Source organism: Herpailurus yagouaroundi, unplaced genomic scaffold (assembly GCF_014898765.1).
Source record: "Herpailurus yagouaroundi ecotype Mexico unplaced genomic scaffold, PumYag 188, whole genome shotgun sequence".
In the NCBI taxonomy this organism is placed as follows: domain Eukaryota; kingdom Metazoa; phylum Chordata; class Mammalia; order Carnivora; family Felidae; genus Herpailurus; species Herpailurus yagouaroundi.
In genome coordinates this window covers 14,459,788-14,478,189 of record NW_024412419.1, presented here as the reverse complement: position 1 = coordinate 14,478,189, position 18,402 = coordinate 14,459,788, and the positions used below count along the sequence as shown (strand labels likewise).

The window sequence follows — 18,402 nt, the reverse complement described above, 5'->3', positions numbered from 1 at the left end:
GGCCCTTTAACGGAAAATATACTAAGCAAGCTCCGATGTATGGGATTTGTAAATTAAAAATATTCATTAGGCATTCCCATGGGGTCGACCCCCGCTACTCTGGGGCCTGTGCTCACCCTCCACGCTCAGGCTGGAGACCTCTCCACGGAGTCACCACGACCCAGGGCGCTGTACTCCCGCAACCAATCAGATGCCCTCGGAAGGAAAACTACAAGTCCCAGTATGCCCCACGCCGTCCCGTCAGGCGGCGAAAGGCCGCGCCCCAGAATTCTTCGCGTGCAGGTGGCAGCCTTAGTCCCTGGCGCGCGCGACCACTCCGGAAGTCCCGCGCAGGGCCGGTGGGCCCTCGGCCCCCGCGGCTATGGCCCTGGTGGCTACAGTAGCGGCACTCTTGGCTGCACTAGGTGGGGCTCTGTGGCTGGCGGCCCGGCGCTTCGTGGGGTCCAGTGTCCGGCACGGAGGAGGGGACTCCGGCCTCATGCACGGGAAGACTGTGCTGATCACAGGGGCGAACAGCGGCCTGGGCCGCGCCACTGCCGCCGAGCTGCTGCGCCTAGGGGCGCGGGTGATCATGGGCTGCCGTGACCGCGCGCGCGCCGAAGAGGCAGCGGGTCAGCTCCGCCGCGAGCTCCGCCAGGCTGGGGGCCCCGGGCCGGGCTCCGACGCCGGCGAGGCCGGCGAGCTCGTCGTCAGGGAGTTGGACCTCGCCTCGCTGCGTTCGGTGCGCGCCTTCTGTCAGGAGATGCTCCAGGTGTGGGGCTCCGGGAGCCAGCTGGAGATCGGGGACGGGCGCAGGCCTCGGCGAGCGGGCGGGGCGTGGGCTGAGCGGCGGGTGGCCGCCCAGAGTCCGGGGGTGTGACCTTGGGAAAGACCAAGCCTAAGAGTCCCAACAGTCCAGTGGTTTTGAGAAGGCTAGGGAGTGCAGGCTGGGAAAATTGGTAGGACAGGCGTCTGCCTTCCAAAGATGCTGGGGAAATAATGGCCCCAAGAGGAAAATAAGCCAGTTTGCACATTTCCTTTCGTTATGTGAGGACCGGCCCTGGAGGAGATCCGCGAGGTCACGGACTGTTTTTTCTGTGTCCCGAGTGAATCTGCACCAAGCCATCTTTCAGAGAACCTTAGAGCCAGGGACCTTGAAACAATGTTCCCCCCCTACTGGGGTAGGAAGTTTAGTTCTCTGTCACCAGTGGACTCATTAGCACCACATCCTTAAGCAGTATCTGGCCTGATTTCTAAATAGACTGGAGCTCAGAATCCCAGTGGCCAAGTGCTCTAAACGGGGACAAATAAATATAATACTTAGTATTTATTGAAGGTTTCCTATGTGCCAGGAGGTGTTCCAAGCATTCTTACAATGGCTTTCCTGTGTGCCAGGAGGTGTTCCAAGCACTTATAATGAAATTAAAGTGCCCTTGGCTATTACTGTCATCAAAGCCTCACAGCAACCCTGGTAGACATTTTTATCCCCATTTTACAACGTTAGGCAATGAAGGCATAGGTAGGCCAAGTAATTTGCCCAGGATCTGTCTCCAAAGCCCTCCCTGTTAGCTTCTATACTCCTGCTGCCTGCCAGTGAGGTGTAGGATTTCTTCGGTTAGCTGATAAATATTCCACTGCAGGGGATGTCCTCTGTTGAAATTGAGATAGAAGAGTTTCCTGCAGGGGTAACTTGCAAAAGGCCATATAGAAAAGTGAAATTTAAAATTAGCTGGCATGGGAAAGGTGCCTGTATGAAATGGAGCCTCTTGAGTCTACAGCAGAGGTTCCCAAACTGTTTAATTATTTTTTTTCATAATGCTGGTGAGCCAAAGGAAAGATCTATCAGTTTATTAAGTAATTAGGTCCAAACAACCCAGTATTTACATCCTAACAACTTAGTAGCTGTTTGAAAAAATAATACACATAATTCAAAGAAATTTTTTTTTATTTCATTTTTCAATAACCATAACTAGTGATGGGAAATGTGCACCTGTTGTTCACTGCACCAACTTCTCAGTCTTTGGGATCAGACTGGAAATGTCCATCTTTTTTTGTTCTACATTGATTTTTAACATTGTACTTGCATTTTGGTAAAAACTCAGCTTTGCAGAGATGAGACACCATTGAAAGGAATTTAGCAAAATTTAATGTTTAAGCTGTGAGCCCCCTGCAGCTAGTAGTTTGAGATGTTGTACAGATGATCACTTTGTTTCCCTGGAAAATATAAAATTATCCATAGCACCCTGTGGAGTCCCTTATGAGGCTGTAGGGCGCTTTGATGCATTGTTTGGGAATTATTGCAGATCTTTTTTGTCTGTTTGTCTTAATAACTAGTGTTTCATTATCAGCTGAAACAGTTAACAGTACTGATGTATAAAAGATGTTGAAGCATAAAAGCTGGGTCTTCCTGTTCATTAAAATGTGGATGGGTCTGGGAATCCTTCTCATTTCTGATACTTACAGCATTTAACCACTTTGGCCATTTGAGACAGAACTAATTAAAAGTTAAAGAGATAAACTTTATTAAGTTCCTTCCTGGCTCTGAAGTTCAGTGACAATAACTATACATATATATATATATATTTAGAGGAAGAGAAAAATACATACAGATAGATATTCAGGGGAATTATAAAGTACCCACAGGTGGGTATTCATGGTATTTATATCATTTATCTCCTCGAATTAAAAAAAAAAATAGTGAATGATAAAGTCTTAAAATAATACAAGCCCAGCAAAGAATGATGGCTCAGAAATGATTAATACAGGAAACTCTTCCAAAGGATTAGTGAAAAAAGAACACTCCTTTCTTTCCCCCACGGGTGAACTTTTGCCTTCTTTTTGAAGTTGACTGTTGGAAAAGCCAAAGGTGCGTAGACAGACAGAATGATAAATAGTTGATCCTCTGACAGGTAGGCTGTGATAACAGTTGTGAAATTTAACACATTTTTCTTTTTACTTACACTTGGCAAAAGGGCCAGTGAAATTTGAAATTTGACCTCAAATTAATTTAATCGTAGGTCATCACTCTGTCTTTACACCTGGAACATGTTGTGCATTTTTTTCTCTGCCCATCAGAAGAGACAGAGAGGAGCCAGGAAAGGGCTGGGGAAAACCAACTTAATATGAATTAAAAAATGAAAAGACTTCCTTTTGAGGACAGTCTAAATTTTAGCATTTTACTCTGGAGAGATGCAGGAGGGTACAAAGTGCAGAATTCTGACTATATAGATCTTCCAAGCTGCGGGCCTCTTGTAGCTTGAAAGAGGTAGATTTCATACAGGGAAAAAAGAACTGTATTCTAGAATCCTAATAGATGTTAAAGGTGTTTGTTGGGGCTAACTCCTCTCTAAATGTCCTTTGCTGTCATTGTGAGACTTAGTATTATGTTTCATTGCATTGTTTTTTTTCCCCATTGTGTAGTTTCTGATATTTTGATATTACCTACTTATTTTTTTCTTAATATTTCTTTGATTTATTCTTGATATCCTCTCCAGTCTTATTTTGCATCCTTGACCCTCTCTATTGTCCCAATTTTGAGGAAACCACTTGAAGTTGCTCTATCCCTATGGTACTGTTTGCCCTTAGAAAACTACAGAATGGAGAAATCCTAATTTGGCCCTGGCATTGTTAATAGCAGCTCTGGGAATAAAGGATGCTGACCTGCCTTCTGCTATACTTCCACTTTCTAGCACACATCGATTCTCTAGCTATGGTTTGAAACTCCCAATTAGAAAAGCAAGCTAGCTTACTAATTAAAAATAGGGGCATTAAAAAATAGGGCATTGCTGTCAGAAGATTTCCTCTTCCAATTTTTGTTTGCCACTTAGGAGCCCCGTCTTCACAAATCACCTAACCCGGGTGCTTCAGTTTGCTCTTGAAGTTGTTGAGGGTAGATGAGATAACATGTGAGAAGCACAAGCCCTCCATTAAGCATGCAACCCACCCTCGACTGTTGAAAACCCTTGAAGGCATTGTATAGAATTTTAGTACTTTGCAAGAATTTGTTTTTAATTTCATTTGAGGACTGTGTTCATAATTAACTCATTCTCTTTTTGACATTTAAAGGAAGAGCCTAGACTGGATGTCTTAATCAACAATGCAGGGATCTTCCAGTGCCCTTATATGAAGACCGAAGATGGTTTTGAGATGCAGTTTGGAGTGAACCATCTGGGGCACTTCCTACTCACCAATCTTCTCCTTGGACTCCTCAAAAGTTCAGCTCCCAGCAGGATTGTGGTAGTCTCTTCCAAACTTTATAAATATGGAGACATCAACTTTGAAGATTTGAACAGTGAACAAAACTATAATAAAAGCTTTTGTTACAGTCGGAGCAAACTGGCTAACATTCTTTTTACCAGAGAACTAGCCCGCCGCTTAGAAGGCACAAACGTTACTGTCAACGTATTACACCCTGGTATTGTGCGGACGAATCTTGGCAGGCACATACACATTCCACTGTTGGTCAAACCACTTTTCAATTTGGTGTCATGGGCTTTTTTTAAAACCCCAGTAGAAGGTGCCCAGACTTCAGTTTATTTAGCCTCTTCACCTGAGGTGGAAGGCGTGTCGGGAAAGTACTTTGGGGACTGTAAAGAGGAAGCGCTATTGCCCAAAGCTATGGATGAGTCTGTTGCAAGAAAACTGTGGGATATCAGTGAAGTAATGGTTGGCATATTAAAATAGGAACAAGGAGTGAAAGCTATTTATAAAACTGGATGCCTTACATCTGTAATCAGAAATGGTGTGGCTTGAGTACTTGCTACTTGAAAACACAGCTTTGGTTTTACAGTAACTGCTGAGAGGTACATAAGGATATTTTGAAGGTACTAAAAAAGTTATTTCCTAGAGAACATAAAATTTCAGAAAAGTTTTAAATATAAGCATAATGAGTGGTGTAATGAGCAATAGTATAATGAATATATAATGAACAATTTTATAAATTATGATTGAGCAAGCATGGATTATAAATATTAAAGAATCCAGTGACTTAAACACCTTGAGAAGTTTTTTCAAATATCTTTCTGAGTTTCATGGCCAAAGTGTTAAATATTTATATTGCAGTGCTGGTTTTTGTGTGAAAATAATATGCCTATTGTGTGCACCATTCTCACTTGGAATAAATTCAGTGATGCAAATTCTTAATTGTGCAGTTTTTTTTACAAGTTTCACTAAATTGTGTCCTTTATCATCTTATTAGCCTCCACTGATCTTGGTATGCCCAATATCTTCCCTTCCCACACATCTTGCATGCTGCATTAAGTAGTAATATTTCGGGGCGCCTGGGTGGCTCAGTCGGTTAAGCGGCCGACTTCGGCCCAGGTCGTGATCTCGCGGTCTGTGAGTTCGAGCCCCGCGTCGGGCTCTGTGCTGACCGCTCAGAGCCTGGAGCCTGTTTCAGATTCTGTGTCTCCCTCTCTCTGACCCTCCCCCGTTCATGCTCTGTCTCTCTCTGTGTCAAAAATAAATAAACGTTAAAAAAAAATTTTTTTTTAAAGAAGTAATACTTCAAAAACCCAATTCTGTGTCACAGTGTCATATCCCTGCTTAAAAATATGTGGTGGTTTCCAATTGCCCATAACAGTGGGTTTCCGGCCTTTTTTTGTTAAGCTGCAGAATTCTTTCTTCAAAAGAAGTCTTAAGGGGCACTTGGGTGGTTCAGTTGGTTTAGCATCCAACTCTTGATTTCAGCTCAGGTCATGATCCCAGGGTCATGGGATCGAGCCCGTGTCAGGCTCCGAGCATGGAGCCTGCTTGTGATTCTCTTCCTGTGCCCCTCAACCCCCAACCCTCTTCGTTCTCTCTCTAAAAAAAACAAACAATACAAAACAAAAAAGTCAAGTAGAGAAACTTAATGGATAAAACAAGTAATTACAATACTTGTTAGTATTGTCTTCCCCCAAATATGTTCCTTTTGCTAATTCCTGAAAGGACTTAGCAGAATATGGTAGTTTATAAACTACTTCTATTTAAAGTTTAAACTCTTTAGTATACATTTGAGACTATCCAGGAACTGGCCACAGGCTTACCTTGTCCTCTTAGTGTTGTCCAATAGAACTTTTTGCAATGATGGAAATAATTGTGTCTGTGCTGTCCTGTGAGGTACACTCTAGATACGTGTGGTTATTGAGTACTTGAAATATAACTGAGACCTGCATTTCTAATCTTATTTAATATTAATTTAGATTTAAATAGGCACAGGTGCCTAGTGACTAATGTCTCAGACAGGAATCTCTCTTCATTCCATTGTATAACCCAGTCATTAGTATAAATCAGTCATATGTTCACCTGCTTCTTGGCCTTTCCTTATATCGTTCCTTCAATCCCTGTAGGCAGAACCAGTCCTTTTTCTACTTTGTTTTCATTGATTTTGGAGCTTTACTAATTATTTGCTCAAAAATCCAGTTAATTAGAATAAGAATTCTTCAAGGAATTTTTTTTTATTTTGTTATATTCTTATTAGTGTTCCTTCCTCAAGAATCAAGTGTAGTACTTGACACACAGTAAACATTGAATAATGATGTTTGAATGAGTAATAAGTAATGGGTCAGTGGTGTGCCTAAAAATAAGTCTGAATCGGGCAATTGTAGGTATCTGTACTGTAACATCAGAAATAATAATTAGTATTTCTTTGTCTTAACCATCTCTTATTGGAAAAGGAATTGGGACAGAAAATGATGGACTGTACAATACTGAATTTAAGGACCATTTTGCTCAGGAGTAATCCTCGGTTGGTTATTATTTTTAAGACTATTTATATTATCTGGTTACCAGTATCAATTCTTTTCGAGAATGGCAGGACCTTGGCAGATTACACAGAAGATCTGTTTTCCGTTAGAGCACTGGGTTGTGCATCTGAGGAACACAGTGTTTGTGTCATCACAGGTGTGCCTCTGCAGGTGTAGTGGGTATAGCTGCATCATGTTCTTTGAAATGTATTTTTAAAAAATACTCCACAAAGAGACTTGCTGAACTTAGAAATATGGCAGGAAATACACCAGAATGCAACTTGGAGAAATGGAAGCTAATAAATCTGTCCTACACCTCGACTTCATTAAAAAGAACGCCTTTTTTATTTTTTTTTTCTTCCAGTTAATACCATCTTTTCTGGCTTCATTTTGATACCTGATGCTTTTCAGGGGAGTTGGGCCTTTTGTAAGAGTTGAGCCTTTCAGAGTTCTTGTTTGCGGCACCATAATAAAATAGGATATATTAATTTATCATGATGGAAAACTAGAAACTCATCTGGAAACACCAAGTATTTAGGTAAAATGAACTGCCATTTGGAAGATGTCCTTCCCACCCCGTGTTGTATGGAATCGAGGGCTAATAGCTATAGTATGACTAGTTAGATTTTGAAGATTATTATTAAACTCTTCTGTTCTGCTGACTTACTTCTAACCATTTCACTGGGCAAAGAAATGAGCAAAAGGCAATTCTGTTCCGCTGATACTTATTCTCACCCTTAGCAAAATATTGTTAGAAGTGTGCAGTGTGCCAGATGATGCAATAATTGGGTTAGAAACCCATTTTCATGTTGGTTTCTGGCTTCATCTTTTGAAATGTTGCCTTCTACATCAAGCAACTTGTTCTGAAAAGAAGTGAACCAGCTAGCTTTTCTGCCTCAATTCTACTCCGAGTAACTATTTTGTATAGGGGGTTCCCAGTAGCATTTAACTGGGAAAGGGATCTCATGGCATAAAGACACCACCACATCAGGTTTGATTAACAGCTCAACTATCCAGTTCTCCCTGAGACACTGGCAAGACACTTAACCTCCTCGAGCTTCTGTTTCCTTGGCTCTATCATTCAAAGATAATCCTTTAAAGGCCTGTGCAGTGAATATATTAGAGTATGTAAATAAAGCTTTTACCAAAGTGCCTGGCACATAATAGGCACTCATCCATTTCCCCTTCCCAAATGCACCTGATCATTACTATTAATGGTAATAGTAATTAATAATAGTAATGTTTATGAGTTCGTATAATGGAAGCAAAACTAAACCAAGGGTCAGCAAACTTTTTACAAAAGGCCAGACTGTAAATATTTAAAGTCACTAGGCCATATACAATCTGTGGTATATGTTCTTTTTCCTTTATGATCCTTTAAAAAATGTAAAAACCATTCTTAGCTCATGCAGGCCAGACCATTATATTTATGCAACAGCCCAATGGACTAACTAACTCTTCTTCTCTCTCAGACACTGTGCATGACAGCGGTTCTTGAGGGTGCTGTAACACCAGTTTCTTTGTGTGGCTCCTGTTGTTTCTTTATATCATTTCTAATCTTGTATGACTATTTGTTTGCAGCCCAGGAAGTCTAGAGAGTGTATTTTTTAAAACCTCTCTCCAGCTATCGATTCTGGTGTGAGGAATCATAGTTATCCGCCTTCAACTCTCTCCCCTCACAAACCTGCTGAGCCTGGCCAGAGATCTGAGGGAACCTCTATTTGAATATTTAATTGATTCCAAATGTCCTAAGGAACACTGAAGAGAGAACGTGTTACTAATCACCCTTCAGGAGCTTGGCCCCTACAGACAGCTTCAGATGTTTCACAAAGCTTATCTGGACAATAGGGAGTTAAATTAGTTACAGGTTAACATGGAGGAAGTAGTTTATTCCTAAAGGCAAGTTAGGTGGAGTGCTCCATTTTGCACCACCAGTAAGGAAGAGTTTTTGCTAAATTAGATATATCACCAAAGTACAGAGAAGCACCTTTAACCGACCATTGACTTACTGTAACAACTCCACTCTTGTAAAACATACTGACTGATACCCATAGGGTACAAATGCTCTAGGCTGGCAGGTTCCCCTCCAGGGCACCTCTGGCTCAGAATTCTGCTCCCACCTGTTCTATCATATATTTAGGAAGAGTGAGTTGTAGAGCATTCATGTATTCACTTAACAGATATTTATTGAATGCCTATTATGTGCCAGGCATTATTCTAGGCTTTGGGGAGGCAGGGGGCAACAAAGAAAATTCAACCAAATCTGTGTGTGGGTTAGTTGTGCACTATTATTAATCATAATAGAAGTTATTCATCACAATACAAACCAATGAAATATGAGCACAAAGAGAAAGAACTTCTATGAAAGGTAAGCTGAGGGCTTTCTTACAATTAAATGAGGGCAGATCACTAGAAACTTGCTGTTGAATAAAGTTTCAAAACACCTGTCAAATACTAAAAATATATTTATAAAAATCTAAAAGGTGTCTATATTTAGTGCTTTGTGGGTGACTTTCAACTTTGACTCCATTTTATTTTATTTTATTTTTTAATTTTTATTTATTTTTGAGGCAGAGAGAGAGCATGAACAGGGGAGGGTCAGAGAGAGAGGGAGACACAGAATTGGAAGCAGGCTCCAGGCTCCAAGCAGTCAGCACAGAACCCGACACGGGGCTCGAACCCACGGACCGTGAGATCATGACCTGAGCCGAAGTCGGACGCTCAACCGACTGAGCCACCCAGGCGCCCCTTGACTCCATTTTAAAGACACAAAAACTGGAAACCATAGACTATACTGTGTAAGTGACTATAATGCAATAAGATGAGATTCCAAGTGAACTCATACTCAGAAAAACAACAAATAAGGGCCCTTTGCCTTGTATCAGAAGATAGGCAAATAAATGAATATGCTGTATGTTTCAAGTTGAAATAATAAATCCCGGGTGCATATGATTCATCTTTATGATTTCCTTCTTTAATCAACTTGTTCATGTAACCAACCAATTCCAAAGAAGAGGGCTAGTACTGTATGAAATAGAGCTATGACTGACACCAGAAAGTTTCAATTTGGAGGAATTGGCAATAAATATGTCCTGCATAGTGAGTCATATTTTCCCTAAGACTTCTAATCTAAATTGAAATATATATATTTTAGTACCCCAATAGACTTAATTGATTATTGGGTTTATTTTGTCTTGAGTGTTTTTGCATCCTAAGATTTATTTTCATCATTAACCCTGTTTGTTTCTCTGCTTCATTTAAAGCCCCTACTAATTGTGTTAAGTAGGTAAGTTCCTTAATATTTAATAGTTATTTTTTCAGTATGTCCTTCGGTCTTTAGAAGTTGCCATGTTACATATGATGTATGACAGCCTGGTCTGTTCCAAGTCTCAAGTTTTAAAATCTATTCAAAAAACAACAAAAAAGAAGTTGCTAACTTCCTTTATAAATTCTGACTTAAAAAATACTTTTTTTTTTTGGAGGGAGTATACCCTATAGTCTACATAGTAATCCAGTGATTAGCAGAACAGTTTTAAATCCTAATAGCACCTTTCCTGCTACTATGAGAGCAGTAAGATGAATGAGTAAATAGAAGTTTAAGTTGTAAATATATTCAAGAGATTTTTTATCTGTACAGACCGACATACAATGTTAACATTTAAGGAATATCTTGAAGTTGTACACATGGTTTGAGGAAATGCTGAGCACAGAGAAATACATAATCATTAGTTTGTGAAAAAAGCAAAGCAAGTTTCTGCCACCAACCCATGAAAGCACAGGAAATGGCTTCATGTAGTAGGTGTTGGAGTCTGAGCATTCTGTTGACAGAAGCGGGTCCTACCCAGGGGTTTTGTGTTAATGTAATCAAACACTTCAGAGCTGCAGCCTAGCAAGCTCAAGTCCACCCACCTCAGAGTTTATCTTTAGCTCATCTGGAAGAGTTTATTTTAAACATTGAACATTGTTTGCTGCTGTTGAAATGAAAGTGAGAGAGTTACAAGCTTTCTTCCACTGCCATCTGGCAGATTTACTGATGGATCGGGTTCTTTAATCCATGTAGCCCTGTGTGTGGGAGCTATTGTCTTTGTGTTGATCATGCAGCTGGCTTGGCTGAACTTTAAAAAGCTCACACAAAGCTATCGAGAGCCATCCTATAGATAAATGAAGTTGGGGGTGTTGCAAAAGCCAATGGAGTCTTTTGCAGGAGGGTGGAGAAGGCTCGAATGTAGATTTTTCATTCTTCTCCGAACACACCATAGCTCTCTTTGTGACCTGTAAAAGAGGAGAAGAACCGTATTGGAATATTTTAAAAGAAATCATCGTAGCCACAAAGAAGTAACTATATCTAAATTGGAAAAGTATGCAGCAGGGTAGAAAGGAAAGGAATAGCAGGTTAAAGGGTCCCCACCTCCTTAAAATAAATGCGGGATGTAAGAAATCAAATAAATGTGCTCTTATTTTCAGTGGGGATTTTTTTTTTCACTATGTGTGATATGGGGACATTCAAAGGCACCAACCACATACTTAGCCATAGCCTTTTGGGGTGTGGGACAATGTAGGATCTAAGTCAGTACCTTACACCGAGTATAATTTATGACTAACTCCAGTGTGTAATTCTTATCTTACCCACTAATGCATATACAAGCATTAAGAGATTCCATGTGAACAATGGGCTATGCGCAGGATAGGATACCTTCAATATAACTCGCATTCAGTTTATAGAAAAACAAGAAGACAAATAGAACCAGAACTATCTTGGATATGTTAAATTGCCATTCAGTTTTCTTTCCTTTTAGTAAAACAACCGCACTGTGCACATTCCAGACAAAAACCAGTTTCCAACAAAAGATGCCTCTACAGTGAGATTTTGAATGAGTGATTAAAAGGAGGCCTTCTTGGGGCGCCTGGGTGGCTCAGTCGGTTGGGCGTCCGACTTCAGCTCAGGTCACGGTCTCGCGGTCTGTGAGTTCGAGCCCCGCGTCGGGCTCTGGGCTGATGGCTCAGAGCCTGGAGCCTGTTTCCGATTCTGTGTCTCCCTCTCTCTCTGCTCCTCCCCCGTTCATGCTCTGTCTCTCTCTGTCCCAAAAATAAATAAACGTTAAAAAAAACACATTTTTAAAAGGAGGCCTTCTTCCTACTGTTTTTGGCTATTTTCTGGTAGTTGTGGAAACAGAGTTGCTTCTTTTTATTCAGTCTTACTTTTGTTGTTTTGTTTTGTTTTGATAACAAGAGGCAATTGAGGTAGACCCTGTAGTTCTGTGTCCACTCACTTCTCGGTGGGTATTGAGCAGGGGCTACAGCAGTAGCAGCATCCTGATTCTGGTTTCCTGATCCCAGAATCAAAGCTGTGTCTTGTAAATAAGTATTTCTGCCAACATCCCCCAGGCTCCCACCTTCCTGACCATGCATGACAGAAGTAGTAGCTTCCTCTTACAGGTCAGTTCTGTAGTATTTCTGGATTCATTCCTGTTACTATAACCTAACCCAGTATTTCAGCCCTCCCCATTATTTTGTAGGCACCTACTTCCCTACTTTACTCAATCCCCTTTTCCTTAAAATATCTGGGAGGATTGTTTTCGGCTGAAAGAAAGAAAGAAAGAAAGAAAGAAAGAAAAAGAAAGAAAGCAGATTAACAGGATTACTGACCAGGGACAAGAAGCATAAAGTTTCAAATAAAAACCACCTTGCAAATGAGCAAGCAATGGCATAATAGAAGACACAAAGAAATGGAGGGTTACAGCTGGAAAGGGAGGGAGCTGATGAAGGAGAGGCAGCCAACATGACATTTCTTTGGTAAAATCACAGAAGTACAATGCTTGGGCCCTCACTCAGCAGCCTCACATATTTGAACTTGTCAAGATGTCAGTAGACAATGAGAAACTACCAAAGGAACTGGAAACCTCTTTCCTTTGGGTGACACACAGTGAGGAACTCCATTTGGGGAACAAAATTATAACCAGAAATTCGATTAGATACCTGTATTAGGTGAATTCATAAGCAGATTTATGCTCTAGATGGCATGGCTCTTGAAGGGGGCTTTGAAACGATGTGTTCTCTTGTTGACTACTCCACCTTCTGGGTGACATTTTCTTTTTGCTTTTTTTAAATCTGTGCTTATCACCTAAATATGGCTAGTCTGCCTCAGGAAACATTTCACTTCTATGATACATCACAGAGAAGTAAAAGGGGCCAAGTGAATTAGCCACACTCAAAGACACAGGTAGGGGTAGAGGAATATATTATTCATGGTCGGAAAGGCTGACATATGAGAGAGTATCCGCGAATCTTTCCTAATATGAGATTTCTGGGGAACAGGTTAATTTATCACAGCTGTTTTCCATTTAGGAAAAATGTAATAAATACTAGGCTTCCTTCAGCAGGCAATTTGATTAAGATTGTAGAATGACGTGTGATGGATAATCCTGCATAAGTGTTTCGGGCAGTGTGAATGGATTAGAAGGACGTTCATAACTGAAACGCTGGCTACCCTAGGAATATTTATTTCTAGTTATCTGCTGCAGATCAGATCAGAGAAGTAGAGGTAAGGGGGATGCGGAGGCTACATGTGAATGTTTAAGAAAAAGACTATAGTGCATGGAAGGCAAGGAGATGTTTGAACATTTTCTTCTTCCTGCTAACATCTGGCATGGGGCTATAACATATCAATTACTCACAAGATATTAGGCTGATTATTTAATTAGTTATTTAATTACCAAAAACTAAGGTGTCTACCACCATATTGATGGTCAGGGTAGATGGAGCTGATTTAACTGGCCTGGCAGATGGTCTCTTTCGACATCCTGGAAAATAAGCTCAACCTTCACAGGGAGTAAAGGGTTCTTTGGGCTTGTGACAGTGATGCTGGATTGTCTTATACACTCTTACTCAAAACACAGAATGATGCGTATGAAAGAGCCTTGAGTAAGTGTGTCATCATTTTTGACAGTTATAGTCAATAATAATTAGGAATTTGTAGGAGGGGAAACTAGAATGTCAACAAAGAAGGCTCACAGGCTGAAAAAAACGAATCTTGCCACAGATTCCCCTGGAAACATCTACATAGTTCATTCAAACTATTGACTAGTGCCTTCCAGTAAGCAGTCTGCCTTCAGTTGATAAGAGAGGATTTGCCAAAGCCAACACAATTATTTCTGCCACAACCAGCATGTATTTGCTCTGGTTCATAATTAACTTTCAAATAAGTATATATGCATGAAAAGAAATAAAGAGGGCTTATGTTCTTTTTAAAAATAATGCCACCATTCTTGCAAATCCCTAAGACCACGGATGATCAATTCAATTAGGACAATTGAGATGTGATTAAACTCACCAGAGAGAGTTCTTTCTAGAAAAATTATTATTTATGAGAGATATTTCACATATATTATCTCTAATTCTTGTAGCAACACTGCAAGATATTCTTATTCCTAATTTGCAGATAAGGGAAGAGAGTTTCAGAAAGCCTAAGTGACTTGCCTAGAAAGTGATGGGCCCAGGATTTGAACCAAAATTTTTCAGGTTTTAGAGACTTTGGCTCCTTCCTACCAGTGTGCACTTCTTTTAGTGAACTAAAATAATGTACATAGAAAAAGTTAAAATTTTCTCTAAAACCAACACAATAGTAGATATTTCATTTTCATATTTATGATCATTATTATTCCCAATCTGTCCCTTTAATATATTCATTTTCTAGAGTAGATAATATTTTAAGTAAGGTTATTTCTGCCTGATAGGTCAAGAATGTGTTAATTTTTTTTTCATTGACTACTATATTTAGTTTCTCTGTCAACACAAGTTAATTGAAAAGGTTTCTGCATAATATCCCTAAGTGTAAATTATTTATCGGGGCAGTTAAAAAACCCAGTGCCCCATCCAGAATGTTGGTTCCCTGCCAAAGGGATATATATCATCTTTCATGGCTTTGCAGAAATTGCACAAACAATGAAATGTCTGAGTTAAATCATAATACAATGATCAAAAGAATTGTATTACTGTACTTTATAGTAAATGCATCCATTTCTTTTGAAATAAAGCAGTTTTAACTCTCCAACATCTGCTGAAAATTCAGAGATTATACATATCCTATTAGCAAAAACCCTCTAAAGATTCCAAATACTTAGAATAGTTTTCCCACTTTGCAATTGATAACACACTTGACATATCAATATTATTTCATGTAAAATTTTCTGAATAAAGTGAGAGATGACAAGAAAAATACTTTTTGTGTTTCGTTTTCCAAAAAAAAAAAAATTATTTGAGGGAATTTTGGCTGCTGAAAATGACAGGTTACTTAGACCAATACTTTAATTTAAAGACAACTGACATTTCTGGATAAAAATAGAAAAAATATGCGGACAATGTGGTGAGAAATTTTTAGATCAAAATCAGGCAAACATGATGTAAGAATCCTAAAAGTTAAGAGAGAAGGCAAAATTACTCTTGCCCAGAGGACCTTTGTCTCCCTAGCAGAAACAATGATGAATGTGAAATTTTGTTTTGACTGCCCAGAGCCTGAAGGAGGATAGAAGTGAAAGCCTGCACAAAATCTGGGATTTGGTACACATTCACACAAATTCACATGAAGCTGGGATTCTGAACCATTCCACACTCGTGGTAAGTATGAAAAAGAATTAACATTGAATTATACTCCCAACTGTCCCGTGGAACAGGGGAGTTGTCTTAACATTGAACGGAAGAAGAAACATATAAAAGAAGAGAAAACCCCTCCCTGGAAGGAGAACTAAGCCCTGGCCCCCAGGGAGAAGTGCGCATTGACTTCGCCAGAGCAACCCCCAAAAAACTCAAACTATCAGTTTGGCCGAAAGTCCTTGGGGCGCCTGGGTGGCGCAGTCGGTTAAGCGTCCGACTTCAGCCAGGTCACGATCTCGCGGTCCGTGAGTTCGAGCCCCGCGTCAGGCTCTGGGCTGATGGCTCGGAGCCTGGAGCCTGTTTCCGATTCTGTGTCTCCCTCTCTCTCTGCCCCTCCCCCGTTCATGCTCTGTCTCTCCCAAAAATAAATAAACGTTGAAAAAAAATTAAAAAAAAAAAAGAAAGCCCTTTGGGGGACTGGTAGTACCCTAGAGGACCAGCAGAAAAAAACCCAAATCCTCTTCCAAGGAAGGGACCTTCATAAAAGGGCTTGAGCAATCTCCACAAATATTTTTTTTCAAAGTCAACAAGTAGCTAAGGTACAAGCATAGGAACCATGAGTAAGAATCAGCAGCACTGATCCAAGGATTTCAGATACAGAATTCTCAGGCATAGATGATATAACAAGTAAGTTGAATTCTCAGACATAGATGATCTAACAAGTATGTTTACTATGCTTAAAAAAATAAAAATTAGTTGAAAATTTCATCAGAGAAAAACTACAAAAGTGACACCTTTTAGAACTATATAACATTTTGGGGCGCCTGGGTGGCGCAGTCGGTTAAGCGTCCGACGTCAGCCAGGTCACGATCTCGCGGTCCGTGAGTTCGAGCCCCACGTCAGGCTCTGGGCTGATGGCTCAGAGCCTGGAGCCTGTTTCCGATTCTGTGTCTCCCTCTCTCTCTGCCCCTCCCTCGTTCATGCTCTGTCTCTCTCTGTCCCAAAAATAAATAAACGTTGAAAAAAAAAATTAAAAAAAAAAGAACTATATAACATTTCTAGAAATGAATTTATTTATAGAATTTATAGCAAATTACAACAAATATAATTTATAACAACATTGTAACAAATGAAAAGTGAGAGGGTAGATTTGGCTGCTGATTGAACACAGCAGAAGAGAGAAATAATAAGCTAAAGAGACAGATTAGAAGAAATAATGCAGAATGTTTCAAAGAGTGACATAAGGATGGAAGTTTTAGGGGAGAGATCAAGAAATTTGTAGACAGAACATAATATATATATATATATATATATATATATATATATATATATATGTATAATGTTTATTTTTGTGAAAGAGAGAGACAAAGTGTGAGCTGAGGAGGGGCAGAGAGAGTGGGAGACACAGAATCTGAAGTAGGCTCCAGGCTCTGAGCTGTCAGGACAGAGCCCTATGCGAGGCTCGAACTCATGCTGTGAGATCATGACCTGAACCGAAGTCTGATGCTTAAACTGACTGAGCCACTCAGGTACCCCAGAATATAATATATTTTTATTGTAGTTATAGAAAGAAAAAAAGGGAGAATAGGGACAGAGGCAATATTTGAAGAGATAATGACAGAGAATTTTCCAGGACTGATAAAAAACAATAATCCACAACTTCAACAAACCTAATTTTAAAAGGAATGTTAAAAAGGCACACACCGAAAACTTAACATACACACAACAAGCTGCGCGCAGATATTTATAGCCTTACTTGTAAGCGCCAAAACTTTGAAGCAGCCAAGATACACTTCAGAAGGTAAATGGTTAAGTAAACTGTGGTACATCCAAACATTGGAAGGTTATTCAGGACTAAAAAGAAATGAGGTATCAAGACAAGCAAAGACATGGAGGAAACTCGATGAATATTGTTTAGTGAGAGAAATCAATCTGGAAAGGTTGCATACAAAATACATACACGTGTGAAAGGTACTAATAGACTGAATGACAATAACTGCCAACCTAGAATTCCATACTCAATCAAAGTATATATCCAGAATGGAAGTAAAATAAAAATGTTAACAAACATAAACAGTCCAAAATGGAGAGAACCAGCCACAGCTGAACCCCATCAAAGGACATTCTAAACAATTCACTTCAAGCATAAGGACAGTAATTCCAGATGGAAGTCCTGAGGAGATAAGACCAAAGAAAATATTAAGTAAAACTGATAATTATATTAGAAAATAAGAATCATATGAACACTTATTATATAAAAATAATGTATATAAAATAATAACGTGAAAGAATAGACTTAATACACCTGATAAGATGTAGATTGAAATCATGAAGGGGTAAGTTGAGTTAAAGTGTTCTAATGGTTTTCCATTATCCAGGAGTAAGATTAAAAAGTCAAGATTGGTACTCAAATTTGTTAAGTAAAGGATGAATGGTGTATTTTAGAGTAATCACCAAAATAATTTTTAAAAGGTATAATCTCCAAACTAATACAGCAGGAAAAAAAATAAAAATAATCTTTCTAGGGACAGCTTGCTGCCTCAGTCAAAGGAGCATATGACTCTTGATCGTGAGTTTGAGCCCCACCTTGGATGTAGAGATTACTTAAATAAATAAAAAGTTTTAAAAAATATTTCTAAAAGAATATAAAAACTAAGAAAAAGAGTAGGCAATATGAGACAAACATAGGACACAACATAATATGGTAGACTTAAATGTATAGTTATAATAAATGTAAGTGATTAAATACTCCTATAACAAAGACAAAGATTTTTGGACCGTTTTTTTTTTATGTTTATTTATTTTTGAGAGTGAGAGAGACAGAGCATGAGTGGGGGAGGGACAGGGAGAGAGGGAGACATGGAGTCTGAAGCAGGCTCCAGGCTCTGAGCTGTCAGCACAGGGCCCGATGTGGGGCTCGAACTCACAGACTGCGAGATCATGACCTGAGATGAAATTGGCAGCTTAACTGAGCCACCCACGCACCCTGGTTTTTAAAAACCCAATTGTAGGGGCAGTTGGGTGGCTCAGTCAGTTAAGCGTCCAAATTCAGCTCAGGTCATGATCTCTTAGTTCGTGAGTTCAAGCCCTGCATCGAGCTCTGTGCTGA

At 39.8% G+C, this 18,402-nt stretch overlaps 1 protein-coding gene and 1 long non-coding RNA gene across 3 annotated transcripts; both read left to right on the top strand.

Annotated features, from left to right (window-relative positions):
* Positions 1–277: 277 nt before the first annotated feature.
* RDH14 (retinol dehydrogenase 14) lies at positions 278–5,121 on the top strand. Of its 2 annotated transcripts, none has more exons than XM_040496134.1 (2): positions 278–721; positions 4,045–5,121. In XM_040496134.1, the coding sequence occupies exons 1-2, from the start codon at positions 362–364 to the stop codon at positions 4,660–4,662; spliced, it is 978 nt and encodes a 325-aa protein (XP_040352068.1). In that variant the 5' UTR covers positions 278–361; the 3' UTR covers positions 4,663–5,121. The 2 variants fall into 2 exon arrangements, with proteins under 2 accessions (XP_040352068.1, XP_040352067.1); XM_040496133.1 differs by having other exon boundaries at positions 279–751.
* Positions 758–2,375, top strand: LOC121044151 (uncharacterized). Its single transcript, XR_005797166.1, has 2 exons — positions 758–1,334; positions 1,378–2,375. It is a non-coding gene; the product is annotated as an uncharacterized LOC121044151 (long non-coding RNA).
* Positions 5,122–18,402: the final 13,281 nt, after the last annotated feature.